This window comes from Bombus affinis, chromosome 6 (assembly GCF_024516045.1).
Source record: "Bombus affinis isolate iyBomAffi1 chromosome 6, iyBomAffi1.2, whole genome shotgun sequence".
Classification (NCBI taxonomy): Eukaryota; Metazoa; Arthropoda; class Insecta; order Hymenoptera; family Apidae; genus Bombus; species Bombus affinis.
In genome coordinates, this window is record NC_066349.1 from 8,384,663 (window position 1) to 8,399,923 (window position 15,261).

The following is a 15,261-nucleotide window of genomic DNA, read 5'->3' on the forward strand; positions in this document are numbered from 1 at the left end:
CCTAACCCAACTTGATTTGAGTCCGCCTCGTAGGTGACACCAGTGCGACGAAGAACGAGAACACAGCCGGAAATGAAGGTGGCTAGAAGTTCGCGTGGTGAACGTCACCTTCTGTCGAGTAAATTTTATCGAATCCACCGATCCCTCGGGTTTCCCGGAAAAAAGGGTGTCGGAAGGAAAAAAAACTACATATATCACGAAACCGTACACGTGAAAAGTGGAAAGCGACAGTGACACGTGTTGTGCCGGATCAACGACCACACCAGGGAAAAATCTTGAGAAAAGGAAGATATATGTATGCGTGCGTCCCTTTGGAGCGAGCTTAGCTTTCAAAGTGAAACATTGGGTGGTTTGGATATTTCACTGGTTTTATTAAGTAGACTCGATCATTTTGTTTTATGGTTTCCGTTAGATAAATTTTTTGGTCTAATGTATAATGTATAAGCCACAAATTCTTGTCCAAATTATGTACGAAGTGTACTTCTAATTTTCAATCTCTATGTCGTTTTAAATATATAATAAATCATCCATTTATACAAATCTTCAGGAAAAAAGGTCAATCTTAATATTAACATTACAATCTCGAATTGTTGTATTTATGCAAAAAGATCAATAAAAATATAACAACGATATTTTCAATATTATTTGTTATCTCTATAATAGAATAACAAGAAACATAATCTCTGATTCAGGCATGGTATTTTAAACGGGAAACGTACAGTACATGTTCGTAAATTAAATAAATCTTGCTGTTTGTCATGAATACAGCGATACGAATAAATTTTACAACAGTAGATAATTTTCTGCATATAATTTTATTCTCCAACCTCGAAATTCAAATATAAAATACTATTCGAATTTATACAATGTAATCGGCCAAGTTAAAATAGAAACCCGGAAAATGAACAATGCGTACTTGAACATAAGGGGCGCGAGCACGTGCACGCGAATTAAAATTTACAAGCTGTCGGCCTGGATGCCGCGCAAAAATACAACTTTCTCATCCGTAAGTAAAATCATTAGCATTTCCCATAAAATTACGAACCTCATTTAAATTCCCACGCATGTGCTATAACATTCTCCTAAAAATCCTTTACTAATATTTTTTCATTAACATTCTCTCTTTTCCCCTTTCTCTCCCTCTTTTCCCTCCTTTTATCTTATTTTCTTTCTTTTCACTTCAGGAGGCCACGAAAAACCTAGCAATTCCCGAATCTCAATGAAATTGTTGTCCGTCGCTTAGAAATATTCTAAAATTAAAAAAATAAATTAGTCGTCTAACGCTAGCGTTCCTTTTAAATTTATAAATTCCTCGCGAACGTTCGAGGTTACCTATATTTTTCTTAGAATCCGATCGATTAAAAGCGTTCCAGTGTCTTCCCCGCAATTTTCCCTAGTGTTAAAATTTACTCGTTTCGCGAGTCAACAAAAAACACCTTGAAAGGAAGCGAAGAAAAATCAGTACGAGCTATCGAGAATAACCCTCGCCTCAACTAACTGTAAGACGTTCGGAATAAAATCACAAGAATTCGAAACTCTTTAAGACCTCACGATCCTAAAATACGGAAATTCTAATGTAAAAAAAAATTGTTAAAAATTATAAAAATGAGAAAAAAAAGAATGAATCCTATTGCTGCCATTTGTACGAGTCCTTCGAAATCGTTCGAAGAACTGACGAAAAACCGACGAAGAACCGATGAAATTTTAATTTTATGCATGATTATAATCACATCCATTCTTCACAGCCATTGAGAGATCTCGTGGCGACATTTCCTCTCGTACAGCGCCTGAAACTTTCAATGAGAAAACAGAGAGAGTGAAACGGAGGGCCGAATAGAATTCTTGATCAATCGAGATCGGGAAGACCGCCAGTGGAGCTGAAACTGTCCCTCGAATCCTTTTGGGTTCGTTCAAAATGGTCAGCCGGCGACGTGTCTTTCAAACGATTCTCGAAATTCAAAAAGTCCGTGTCGCATGGGCTACAAGCCTGTATAGATCGAAGGAAATATTTTTTGTTTCAACTGTCTATGAATCGTAAGCGTAATCGGATTTCTTTACTTGGAGCAAGAAGTTGTCTGGACCACCATTTTCCCTGATCTGCCTGTCCAACCGGGGCGACGAGATCACCGTGTTGTCGGAGCTGTTGCAAAGCCCTCCTGCGCAGTCCATCATCTTCAAAAAATTAATATTTTTCTTGGTTGATTGATAATTAATATATTTTTTATGATTTTGTTGAGTGAAAGAAGATCGTGAATTATTTTGAAAGTATGATGAGGTTGAAGTTGACTAGTGCAGCTGGTGAAGATTCCTGCTGTTGAATTTTTTTTTTCATTTTGTACACATTATCGAGTAGATAAATGTTGAAGATTATTTTTAAAAGTGTGATGAAAACTGAATGTTTGTGAATGCAATTCATGAAGATTCTTGATGTTGAATTTCTTATAGTTATAATGGTGAATCTTGCTCTTTGTGTTCTTCTTGCGTTCTCATTTGTCTTGGTAATTTACAACGTTTTATGCATATATAGTTTTGTGTAATAAAGTAGATTGATGACGAAGAGATGAATAAGACCACATAAAAAAATTAAAGGCAAAATTTCTAGCGCTTGATTCCTTGATTAGACATGGATCAGTAGAGTTATTATTTTCTTAAGTCACATTATTTTCTTATCAATTTATCACGTTACGAGGAATGTATGTGAACTTAGTTTTTTGAAAGAAAATGAACATAATTTATAAATAAATAAAATGATCGAATCCTAAAATATCTCCTTTTCAAATCAAAAAATCTGTAAATATTTATATTTCATTTTTATCGACATTTATTTATCTGGAAAATTAACTCTTAGAACTCCAGTTTGATCTCGGCTGATCCTAGATTTTGAATATTAAATGAACACAACGTTAAAGATCAGGAAGATGTACGAAAGAGCGATACGATTAGCGAGCGAACAAATTGAAGGTAATCATGGAATCTCTTACCAGCTTAGTTTTCTCCTCGATGACTTCCACGACGTTGCCTTCCTCCGTGCTGGTAATAATGCCAGTTCCCAACTTCTTGCCTAGAATCTTTACTTCCTTCCTGCATCCACCGGAAGTGGTGACTACGCCGCTGTCGCAGCCATTAGTGTTAGAAGCGGTGTTCTTCAAAAATTGCTCATACGGACTAAGTAACTTTAGATCCTGATATTGTGACGTCATGATCTCTTGATTATGATTTTTCGGGCCCAGAATCTTCACTTCGTTCAACCCGGAGAACAATTTCGATGACGGCAGACAATTTGATTTACTACCGAGAACCTTTAATTCCAAGCGTGAAATTCGAATGTAGGAACAGAATAATTATTTGGGAAATCTAAAAATTACTTAAAATTATAGCACGTTTCATATTAAGAAGATACTAGCAATAAATCATTTTGGATATATTTTAATCTGTGGAGATTTAATTTAAGTACAATCCCAACAGATAGGAAAATAATATAACTCCAAATGTGTACACTATTTTTTTTAAGTATTTAAAAATACTTTTCAAAATATGTATTACTTATCTTCTTTAATATTTTATAACACTTTATCTACTTTAATATTCTAAATATATACGACGAAAAAATAAAAAATGAAAAATTCCTCTTTCCTTAGAAAATTCTTCTCTAAAGAAATTAAACACTAATGAAGAAGTATTTAATTAGACAAAAATAATACTAGTAAGAAATTTTGTTGTATCTAGCTTGCACAAATAGTATAATCAAAATACGATCGTAAAGTTAACTAAAAGTTTAAAATAAACGATGAAACAATGAAAGTCTAAATCTTTTACCTTATTTGAACTTCCCGACCCGAGGATCTTCATGTCCGATTGACTAATGGGTATCAAACCAGTATCAGACTCACTGTTATCGAAAACACAGGGCAATTTTATTTTAGACTCGTACACGGAATGATGATCGTCCATAGTCGAACTACCCAGAATATTAAGATCTTCGGCTAAACTGGTATTGCTCTTCAGATATGGAAGTGTGTCGTTTAAAATAGACAATGATGGATGATTTTTCATTAACAGAGACGATATCGAAGGCTGAGAAGCAGTCGACAGGGTTGAAATGTCACTTCTATGACTAAGAATATTTGTTAATTCTTGTTGGCTTGAAGGCACTCCTATGGCTGTGAATTATACCAATACAAGATTTGTATAAAAATTCAAGAAAATTTTCGAATAATATCAGGTTGTTACGTAATAAATATTGGTTTAGCTTATAACTTGTTTTACAACGAAAATTAAAGTTTGTCCAATTCGAAAAATTCGATGTTATTGTTTCGAGGTAGTTGGGCCAATCTTATGCTCATTAAAAAAAATTACAAAAAAATAGGAGTAAAATATAATTGCTTCACAATATTATTAAACTAGTAATATTAGTAAACTATGGAACAAATTAATACGTAACAAACGTAAACAATTGTTAAATGTTTCATGATATTAAAATGATTGAAACAAAACCTCGTGGGATAGCGATATTTAATGTGTAAGAAACTAATAAAATAAAACAATTTTATGATAAAGGACTTAGTACAAAATAAAGAATGAAATAAAGAATAACGTAGTGAAACTCACCTTCATCTTCATGTTCGCCAACAGAGACTCCACCATCGATGGACAAAGATTTTGGGCCTAAGATCAGATCATCGATCTTCGATTGCGACAGGAAACTAATGCCATCCACAAAACGATCGTCGAGGCCTTTACTATCGAGAATCCGAATGTCTTTGTCTTCTAGGATCTCAATGCCGTCTATCGGCATAGATTTCTGCGTGGAGGCGGAATCAAGTACCATGATCTGATTATCAGAATCTCCGATAATAACTTCCCCGTTACCGCGCATATTCACAACATTGATCGCGTCTGCATCCTCGCCCTCAAGAATGGTCACGTCGTGTGAATTCTGTGCCATCAGATCACGAGCTTCGCTGTTTGTCATTACCTAGATTATAAAGAATAATTAATGTCAGAATGAAATACGTATCATCAAATAAAATTATAATTAATGAAGGAAAGCAGGAAATCGAAGAGAATATTTTCATACTGTCAGAACACTTAGAGAATCTTTTTCTACGTCACTTTAATTTTCATACCCACTTGTCTATAGCTATATATTGTTTAATCATCATATTAAAGTTAATTTTCATCTTACGAATACCACGTAAATCCAATCTTTATATTTTAATTATTTATATGATTGGAGCAATGAAACTATTCACAATAACGATTCTTTAATTGTTATGGGCTCTAATTGAATCGTTGCGTAATTAAATTGTCCAAAACAATTAAAAAGATTTAAATGATTTTCTGCAAAAGAATGTCTTTCACCCATGCGTGCCGCAACATCAATCGATGACAACTTTTTAGAATTTAATTTACAAGTTTATTACAAGTTTTATGCTTTTATCCTCAGCAATGTTAATGTTAATAGCTGCAAATTTAATCTTTCTAACAGTATCGGAATACAGAGTGATCCTCTCGGTATGTATATAATTAACTGAAAGACAGTGCCGCCCATTGCCATCGTGGCGATGATGCCGTATCATGTGTGATCTGTCATCAGAGACCGATATCGCTATATCAGGGCCGAGACGGCTATATGTATGTGTGCGTATAAAATGAAGACGAGTATGTGTGATTTACGGCATATCCTTTGAGTTAACCAGCGAGAGGATCGCGCTGTATATCAATGTATCAAGCTTACAGAGCTTCTTCGTTTCTGTTCGCTTGATTGGTACAATAAAACCGTTCACAATAGTAACTCTGTAATCGTTACCAACATTTACTAGGTATGAACGTCTGTACTTTTAATTTTATAGTTTATTTCGTTGTTTCAAATTTAGGTGCCTTATCGTATCTTGGTGCCTCTATACCGCTAACATTTAATTTTTCATATAATGTATGATTTCATCGCAAAACAATAGAGATTGATACGATAAATATTCTTCGCACGCTAGCTCAATAAAACGCTTTATAAAGCGATATCAAAGATGTTCAGAACGAGATTTTTGATCCCAATTAAAATACTCGGAAATCACGTACCACTGGATACAAGAAATTCGACATCCAGGAATAATATGGATTACTACATCAAAACGATCGACGAATGCAAAAGAACTCAACAAGGAATAATTTTGTGACTGGCAATATTCCAATTTTTAATTATTGGACGTGTTAATGAACGTGCTACGTTCTCCATATTTATTCCCAAAAATCAATAGATTAACATCTTTTTCGTTCTTTCAATTTAAACGAAAATAATTTCAGCGAATGTAATAATCACAACCCTGCCAATCATAAATCTATTTAAATCTAATAATTTTTTGCTATATCATTCCGAATAAATAATATTTCGTTCAAAGGAATTTCATTTTACAATTTCAAAAGCTCTGTTCTCAAATCTGAAAAATCTTGCTATCGATGATGAATGATTCATCACCTCGTAACGACCATCCTCGGTAGCGCGCACGAACTGTATTCCACCCTGGGCAGCCAGTTCCAGCAGTTCGTTGCAATCCTCCATCGCCGAGGACACAACAGGAGCATTCTGGCGATCGGGCTCGTTTCTAGCCGGGTCGCTGTACGTGAACTGAGAATCCAATGCCGTGACCAAGCTCTCTGTCGACAGTGCAAATAAACGCCATATTGCGGCGACACTTTGAAAAACATCGCTATTTTAACGAGCCAATTATAGACGGACAACGACGCGTTAAAAAGCCCTTTTGGAAACATATTGCGAAATGGAATCGTTCGGCTAAAAACAATACCATTACTGAAACAATTAACGTGTACTTATGAAATTTGTTGTTAGGTGAATTTTCATTTTTACGAACACTTGGAGCTTTATAGATTTAGAACGTATTATAAAATTTGTCTTTTTCTCAGCACTAGAACCAGATAATTTTTCAGAGCGATTCTATAGATTTAAAACGCTAATTTAAATAATTTGCATTTTGAAAACTGAAGCGATTTTTGATTAAATATACGAATAAAGATTTTTCTCTTGGATTCCTATACTTTTCATTTTCATTCTTCCTGCATAAATTTTATCCCTTCTTCTCTTTCCTCTAATAGAATGTTCAGATCATAAGAAAAACTATTATTTACTTACCGTGTTCGTCCTCAGGTCCCGGTGGTTCAACGATGAAATTCATTTTACCATCAGAATCTATATTCTGAATAACTGTGGCTACCACGGGTACTTTTACCTGAACTGCTTTGATCCTGTCAGCGTCAGCAGAAATCGTTGGACTTAGACTCATCTTCCCTGCCATACGTAAATCTTCAGCTGTAGCTGGAGTCAAGATCTAAATTCAGAGATGAAGCCCACTTTTTAATAAAGCTTAGAACAAAAGGAATTAATAATGTAAATTGGTTGATAAAATTATTACATTTTTATGAGTTCCTGTTGGAGAAACTTTCACGAGGACAGGAATTCCTTTGGCTGGTTTAAATAACGCGAATGGCGTTTGTCCTTCGATCAGTGCCATCTCCATCGCTTTCGTATCAATCTTATCTATTACTACAGATTCCATTACATCGGACTGTTAAAAAATATGTGACAAATTTATTAATTTCCAAAGACTACAAATGTTATAATATGATTCTTGTTGCTTAAATGAATTACTAACCGCTATTAAAGGATCCTTGTCTCTTACTTCTATAGTTTGATCTCGATCACCATTTGGCAGCTGCACGATCCTAACGTTTTTACTGAAACAAAATATCTATCACTATATACAGAATTAGTTTTTAACCGCCCGTAGGCAATCTACATCGTTTATCATTTATTATTCAACACTAATTTTTTAGTACCATTTCATTAACATATATTATTTTATAACGTAAATTTCTATTAACGTATTATTTCAAACTGTTAAGAAGGTTAAAAATGTTCTAGTATGTATACCGAACGCCTCTACTACATCCCTGAAAAATATAAAAATTCTCTTCTGAAGAGAATCTAAACCTGAAATTTCGTTTGCTTACTTAAAGGCGTCAAATATTCTAGTATAATCTTTACATTGAAATTTAAAATCGTGTTAAGAACTCTACTCTTCTGCATATTAGAAACATTAATCAGCACATCAATGTGTGTTAAAGAAAGAAGACTCTAGAAAAGAAGATCAATTTACAGAAGTGAAAGAAAGGAAGGAGGGAAGAAATAAAGAAAGAAAAAGAGAAGAGAAGAGCGTCAGCTTTCTACTACGTTCTAACCGACTAAGAGATCAACATTCAAGTTGCGTTCATCATTCAGCGAAAGAAGAAGCCGTCTATCAAGGGGCAAATTAAGCGTCGTTCAGTTCTATTCGGTGACGTCTACCTACTTTCTTATGACGTTGGGATCGACGATGCCCGGCTGCACACCAGCCGGATGTCGATACTTTATCCCGTGCTTGTACTCCTCGTGCGATCTCAAAGAGAATCGACGCGGAAACTCTTTGCCGCAGATTCCGCACACGTGCTGCATTTTCTCCGCGTGTGCATGCGCTTTGACCTTGTGGCAGACCAAATTCGACATTTGATTGAAGCCTTTGCCACAAAGCTCGCATTTGTACGGCCTCTCGTTGGTATGGGTAAACACGTGGTTCCTCAAATTGCCTGACAACGGAACGGTATTTAACTGTTGCCGGTTCCCTGGCTCCGGCTTACTTACTTTGCACAGGCTGTTTCAGAATTGTTACAGCACCGTTTAATTGATCGACACCACAAAACGCGGATCAGATATTTGCATAATGCGTATCCGTGTGAGTTTGTTTGCAAAAGAATTTGTTAGCATTCTAGGTTTTAACTTTGAACGCAAAATTTTCTTAAACGTGATTCTGAAAAAGCTTGCATACTTCCAATAGCTTAATAAATGATAATTACCCTTCTGATGAAATCCCTTTCCACAAACCTGACATTTGTGCGGTTTGTGCTCCGAATGTGTCTTTCGGTGAGAAATCAGCGTAGATACTCTAGAAAGTCATAGTTAATTATACATGACAGTATTGTTAAAAGTATAAAAATTCCAATTTTTCACAAAATAAGGCCATCTTTCAACGCGGATAAATCGGAGGAGAGTAATACATGATCCTACAAAAAAAATGTAGGATCATGATTATCGTAATCGACTCAATTGCCCATTCACAATGAGTTTTATAAGCTTCGAGATCCAAATCGTCTCAATTAATGCATTATATCACATTCGAACAGCCTTACTTATTTAAAAAGCATACTCTATGGAGATTAATTTATAAAAAGACCAGCATATCCGTGCTCGTTAAAATTTCCTTTCCGCTTTCGCGCACAATCGCGCAATTTTGCAGCGATTCAAAACGCTAATGATCCGTGCGCGCTCACAAGCGGCGCTTGTCATCATTTTTTCCTCTAGGTAAATTGTAGTTTCAATTTCTATATGAATATACTGTTCGTTAAAAATATTTCAAACGAGATTTAAATTATTATATAGCGAATGAAAAATGCCCAGATTAGTAAATATGTATAATCAAGAAATAATTAGATGAAAATCGTTGAATGATTTTGATAGTACACTGACCTGTTGAAAGTTTTCTTACAAAATTCGCAAACGTATGGCCTAGCATCACTATGTATCGCCTTGTGCTGGCTCAATGTCGACAACTGGCGGAAAGCTTTGCCGCAAGCCTCGCATTTAAAGTTTCTCTCGTCGGTGTGTGTTGGCAAATGCCTCATCAACGTGTATTGATGCCGAAACTCCTTCGAACCTGGATCGAATATCAAGCTTTAAGGCTATTCTAGCCATGTTGTCGCAAATAGCGAGCGTTATGCGAAAGAAATGGTATTGATTTTTTTTTGTGTAAGTTTCTTGTGTGCGGTTAAGAAGAATATTATGTATAATAATACAATATTATGATATAAAAATCATTGGATTTTCAATCTTCAAACGCTGAATATCTTTCCAATCTTCAAATGTTGAAATTTTCAAATCTTCAAATGTTGAGATTTTCAAATCTTCAAATGTTGGAATTTTCAAATTTGCAAATTTTCGAATTTTTAAATATTTAAACAATGCGATGAAGAACAAAAGTTTCCTCGTGTAATGTATGACAACAATCCGTATAGAATTCGATAAATAAATTACTAACAAATTCCGCATTCCCAAATTTTCAACGTTTTCCCATCTCGCTTCAAATATTTCACAAAATGAAGCTTCGACCGTGGATCATCCTTATCGATCAGTCGAGTGGAGGACGAGGAAGGTCCTTCGACAACCGGATGTGAATACACCATAACGTTATCTTCGGATGAATTAATATTTTGATCGAGAATCTATAAAAAGTAAAAGTTTGGAAATCAACTATCTCGTAATTTAATTAGAAATCAAAGCAACAAAAATAATTTTCATATTTTTACCTTATATTTGAAAGCATCCTTTCCGAGAAACTTCGTCACAGCACCATCAATGTTAATTACTTCAGAATCTATAGCTACATTTAGGTTCATGCAATCACCCTGGAAACAAATTAGATTGAACCTCTGTAGGAAGTGTTTACGGTGCAGAAAATTACAGTACATATATCGCGTAATGTTATTAATAATTATAGTTAATAAAGGAAAGTTAATTGTTAATTTACCACTCATAATTACCTGAATTAATTGATGATCATTTGTGGATGGCAAACTCGGCACAACGGTGACATCGTTCCTCCCTTCAGAACCTGCGGTTTCCTCTTTCACATAAACTTCATAAACACTGTAAACCCAAAGTCACCAATGAAATACATCTTTTTAATATCTTCGAACAACTTTACGTCCAATTTTATCTTAAATTCTATTATACAGTATTTTTAGTACAAAAGATACAATCTTATAAATTCCAAAATTTTCAATAAAATTATCTTTTAATAACTTCGCTTCTAATTTAATTTTGCAAATTACATAATAAACCTACAATACAACGCTGATGTTCACTATACAATTGTTTAAGCTCACCTGATGACTTCATCCGGGATAGGACGAGTAAACTGCACCTGCGGATCCTCGTACTGGGTATCCCCTAAAAAATTGAATAGCGTTGTAAAGGGACATCTTAAGCTATATAATAACCTGCGTTAACCTACCTCAAAATCTGCCTAGTTAGCCTACTTAAAAAGAACTTCGTTGTTGTTTTCTCCATGTCAAAAAATAAGATTCGATATTAAATCTTTAATTAATTTCATAGTTAAGTAGAATGTTAGATACAAGTTCCAAAAATGCCAGTAATGAAGACAGCGTTCTTCGTTATATATTTGTTTCGAACGAACTTACGCAAAACTGGGGATGGAAGATTTACAATAAAGAACATTATTAAACAGCTATTTTCGAGATGCTACTATTTCTCCGTTGAAGCTCTTGAGAGTTGGGGATTAGGAAGAAGAATAGTGCATATGTTTTTAGTAGAAAGCTTTTAAGATTCTTTCTGAAAAAGGAGAGCACAATATTCTTGTACTCTAATACTTCTCGTGACAAAATAATCCTTTCCCCCCTCTTTCCGTCTTTCCTTTTTTCCTCTCTCTTCCTGTCTTTTTTCCCTCTTATTTAATAATCCATTGCCTACTGCAACTGCTGTTACTTTACCGTTTTCTGTATGCTCTTTGTGAAATTAGATCGTGTCCAACTAAAAGAATTTATAATGACTACCAATGAATAAATCGTGTTACTTACAGACAGTTACAAAAATCTATCCGACACTCCCTAAATATAAAATATTATAATAAAAATATTACCTCCGCGACTTTTTGTTCTGACACGTCAAAACATACATTGCTAAAATATTGTTATACTTTTATTTATTCGTCTTTGCCTTTATTACGAAAAAGGAAATAAAAAGACACGAAACACAATGTCATAATAATTATATAGATCTATCGTATCTATATGAAATCATAAAGATAATAGGTTTAGTCCTGCATTAATATCTTGCATGTTAAAATATCAATGATATCCAGCTATCTCCACAGCAACGTTTGAAGAAAATATACTGTAACTTTTTATGCAATTTTATCCCAATATCTTTGTGAGTCGAATGTTTAAATTTCTTAAATTCTTTTTAGGAATTCATTAATAATAACCGTATTGATATGTAGGTATGAATAACTTTATAACACAGGACGTTTTTACTTTCTTTGGTAAGTCAGATACACAAAACTCGGTGTATGTATAGTTTCGTGACTGTATGTCGTATTGGCTAGAAGCTCGAGCTTCGAGGCTCCTTTCTTCTTCTTATTTCGATAAAATTACGATGGTTATGTTTTCAGCAGTTCCAGCGAAGCTGATTATTACTAAGGTTTCTTTTCTCTAACATTTTTTAGCATTTTTTAATAATTTACGAAAAGTCTTAGAGGCTATAAGACTCCTAAGCTTTATTAAAATAAACGATCTTGTAAAAAAATAATGAGATCTTTTTTATTACCTACCAATCATTCGTTGATTTTATCTAACTTTTCTAACACGCTGTTATTTAGGCTAAAGATTATACTAATGCAATAATTTCAATTTAGATATTTTGTATCGCAAGCCTGAATAATAAAACTGTTGACGCTAACCGAAATCGAAACCCATTTTCATCAGAAGATATCGTGAAGCGATATTCTAAATGATGCGTCAGTTGAGTGACTGATGACTGATTTAAATGGAGCGACACAGGTGCCTCTTGAAACAATGTAACGCATTCGCCGAGCGTTTCATCCACAAGTTTGAGACAATGTTGCATTCGACCGCAGGAATATTCGACGATGTATCACTCGTACAACTGATTCGTTTAATTTCTAACTATGTATTATCGAATTTATGCATGCTTTTAAACTTTGAAGAAAAGAACAGAATTATCAATAAACTATGGTCGAATTTCAAGTTTAGAATAGAAATAGTTGAACGAGTTTATCTTAAAACAATTATCGGAGTATCTTTTAATTATTAAAATATTTTGCGATGAAACAATCATGCGAATTTTCTTTATAGCTTTATACAAATGAACTGCTTCGTATTTCCTTAAAAACTTACAAAATCCCTATTTAACAAATACTTCAAGTTGGACATTTTTATAAAAATAGACGCAGCTAAAAAATTAATTTTATACTTTTAGAGTTATATGTAATATGAGGGGAACGCGAACAGTCGCTCACATTAGTCTTGTGACACCTCGTAAAGAGGTCACTTTTATTTAAATAAAACTCATGTAACAACTTATTCAAGTGTTATACTAACTTGTTCATTTTTTAACACATCAGAAAATAATAAAATCATTTGCTGTTTTTGTCACAGAACACACTAACGTTTCACTGAAATTTTATAGGATTATATTTTAATCAAAATGTTATCAAAGACTTTTGTGAATTACTGCATAGTGCATAAGAATTATACTCACATAGAAAACTATTAACTATTAAATAAAACGACTAACTATTAACAAACGTATCTTCCACAGTTACCACTGAGAGATTAACTTTATGAACTTCTATACCATCTTCCATCATTTCGTGATATGTTACAATCATACGTACATATTCAAAGCAGCGTATAATCCATAATTCCTTCTGTTAACGATTCCATCGCACTGACACCAAATCATTCCAACGATCTTGACCGATATCCCGTTAAAAAGCCGCGTAATGTCACAGGTCGCGCTTTCTTTCGCCACCATTAAAAATTTACCGATTCGCGGACGAAAGGAAAGAGAGCCGGAAGCCTCCATCGTTAAAAGCCCGAGACTTTCTCCCGTTGCATCGAGGAGAAGAGAAAAGACTGTCAAAAAACGACGGGATTTTGAAGGTTCGCGTCGCGATCGGCAGAAGTCCGACATCGTCGGTCCTCGCCTTTTTTTCCGGCTGGTGGCAAATAAACGAAAGCCGCCATTATCACAGCTCACTTTTCACGAGCCGACAAACGACGGATCGCGACGAGTTAATCCATCGTTATTTAGAGTTTTATAACGGGATGGAATTCGTCTGAGAGGGAATTAGAAAGGAGAAAGACGAAGCAGCGAAGAAAATAAGGGTGAAGGAACCAGATTGGTCAATTTGATATTTTCTCGAGTGTTACTCACAGTTGTATCCTTGCAGCAGGTTATTCTGAGACATTTCTCAGCATCCGAGCGTGTCACCTTCGAAACCGAGCCACTTTCCACACGTGGACGTCGTCTCGCAGCCTGATTCGCATCGATCGCTAACGAGGAATCGTTGGCCACGATCCCGAATCGGTTCGCGCATATCGCCACCAAACGGGCAACTTCGGAAACGTTTCCAACCAATGGCGTAATCTTCCTGTCTTCTGGTCCTTTTAATCTTTGACACGCGAGTCGTTGAATTTTCCTTCGGCTCAGACGAAAAGGATTAGAATCTTTTATATATTTTTTAAGAGTTTTGGCTATTGTTGAGCTAATTTGGAATAATAAGGCACAAGGATTGGATCTGTTGTTACTAATGATGGGGAAAAATGAATCGTGAATTATTTCTCATCTTTTATTGACACCTATTATTATACTATTATTACATTTAAAATTGCAAGACTTCTAATTCGAACAAGAAGGCAAATAAAAGATTCTTAATTCTTAACAATTTATTTATTAGCTCATTTTTATCAATAATATCGTTCATCTATATTCCTCTTGTTTGATTTGACAACGAATAAGCATGATTAATATAAGGAACTAAACTAATAAAAAAATTAACTGGAAAATGTCTCTTGTCAATCCTCCATGCTAAAACTGCTAAATATTTTACAATACCATACACTTAGAGTTCTTACGAATTGTGTGTCGGATTACATGTGCATCTTGCGATAATTTACAGCTTCGCCAAGAGGACACGACTGGGTCCCTCGATCCGCCTTTTAAAAATAAGCCGATCGCAGCTCTACATTACTCGAGTCAAGTGGCTGTTGGTGTGAAGAAAATATTTAGGAGCCTGGATAGTCGCCACGTGTCCCCACTCCAAATCTAGCAATGGGCCTTGTCTTCTACAGGAAAACTACACTCGGAACATAATAGAAGGATGAGTCGATCGTGAGGTCCCCAATATTTTTACCCAATGCTGTTACATCTCTTTGATTACACTTTCAACGATCATTTTAATTTACACTCTGCACAAGAGCGCTACATATCTCAAGAATCAAACTGCGCTTGAATCCATGCACGTGATATCCTTAATTGTTTAACAGTGCAATAAAACGATGAAGAATTGAAAATGAACGAGTCAGAAAACAATTATGAATTTATCCTCGAGATTTCCT

At 34.8% G+C, this 15,261-nt stretch overlaps 1 protein-coding gene and 1 long non-coding RNA gene across 2 annotated transcripts in view; both read right to left on the reverse strand.

Moving 5' to 3' along the window:
* Positions 1-698: 698 nt before the first annotated feature.
* LOC126917614 (uncharacterized) lies at positions 699-14,328 on the reverse strand. The gene is made up of 17 exons (XM_050724681.1): positions 14,078-14,328; positions 10,987-11,050; positions 10,642-10,747; positions 10,408-10,506; positions 10,140-10,323; positions 9,572-9,758; positions 8,902-8,990; positions 8,361-8,634; positions 7,665-7,746; positions 7,425-7,577; positions 7,145-7,340; positions 6,473-6,651; positions 4,609-4,975; positions 3,817-4,160; positions 2,982-3,299; positions 2,059-2,172; positions 699-1,987 (listed from the first exon to the last, which is right to left on the reverse strand). Exons 1-17 carry the CDS (start codon positions 14,109-14,111, stop codon positions 1,847-1,849), a joined length of 2,931 nt encoding a protein of 976 aa, XP_050580638.1. The 5' UTR covers positions 14,112-14,328; the 3' UTR covers positions 699-1,846.
* Positions 14,329-14,337: 9 nt separating this feature from the next.
* LOC126917623 (uncharacterized) overlaps positions 14,338-15,261 on the reverse strand; it is a 43,870-nt gene continuing 42,946 nt past the window's right edge. Inside the window, exon 6 of the long non-coding RNA XR_007711009.1 lies at positions 14,338-14,999. This is a non-coding gene — a long non-coding RNA (uncharacterized LOC126917623). The remainder of the gene's footprint in view (positions 15,000-15,261) is intronic.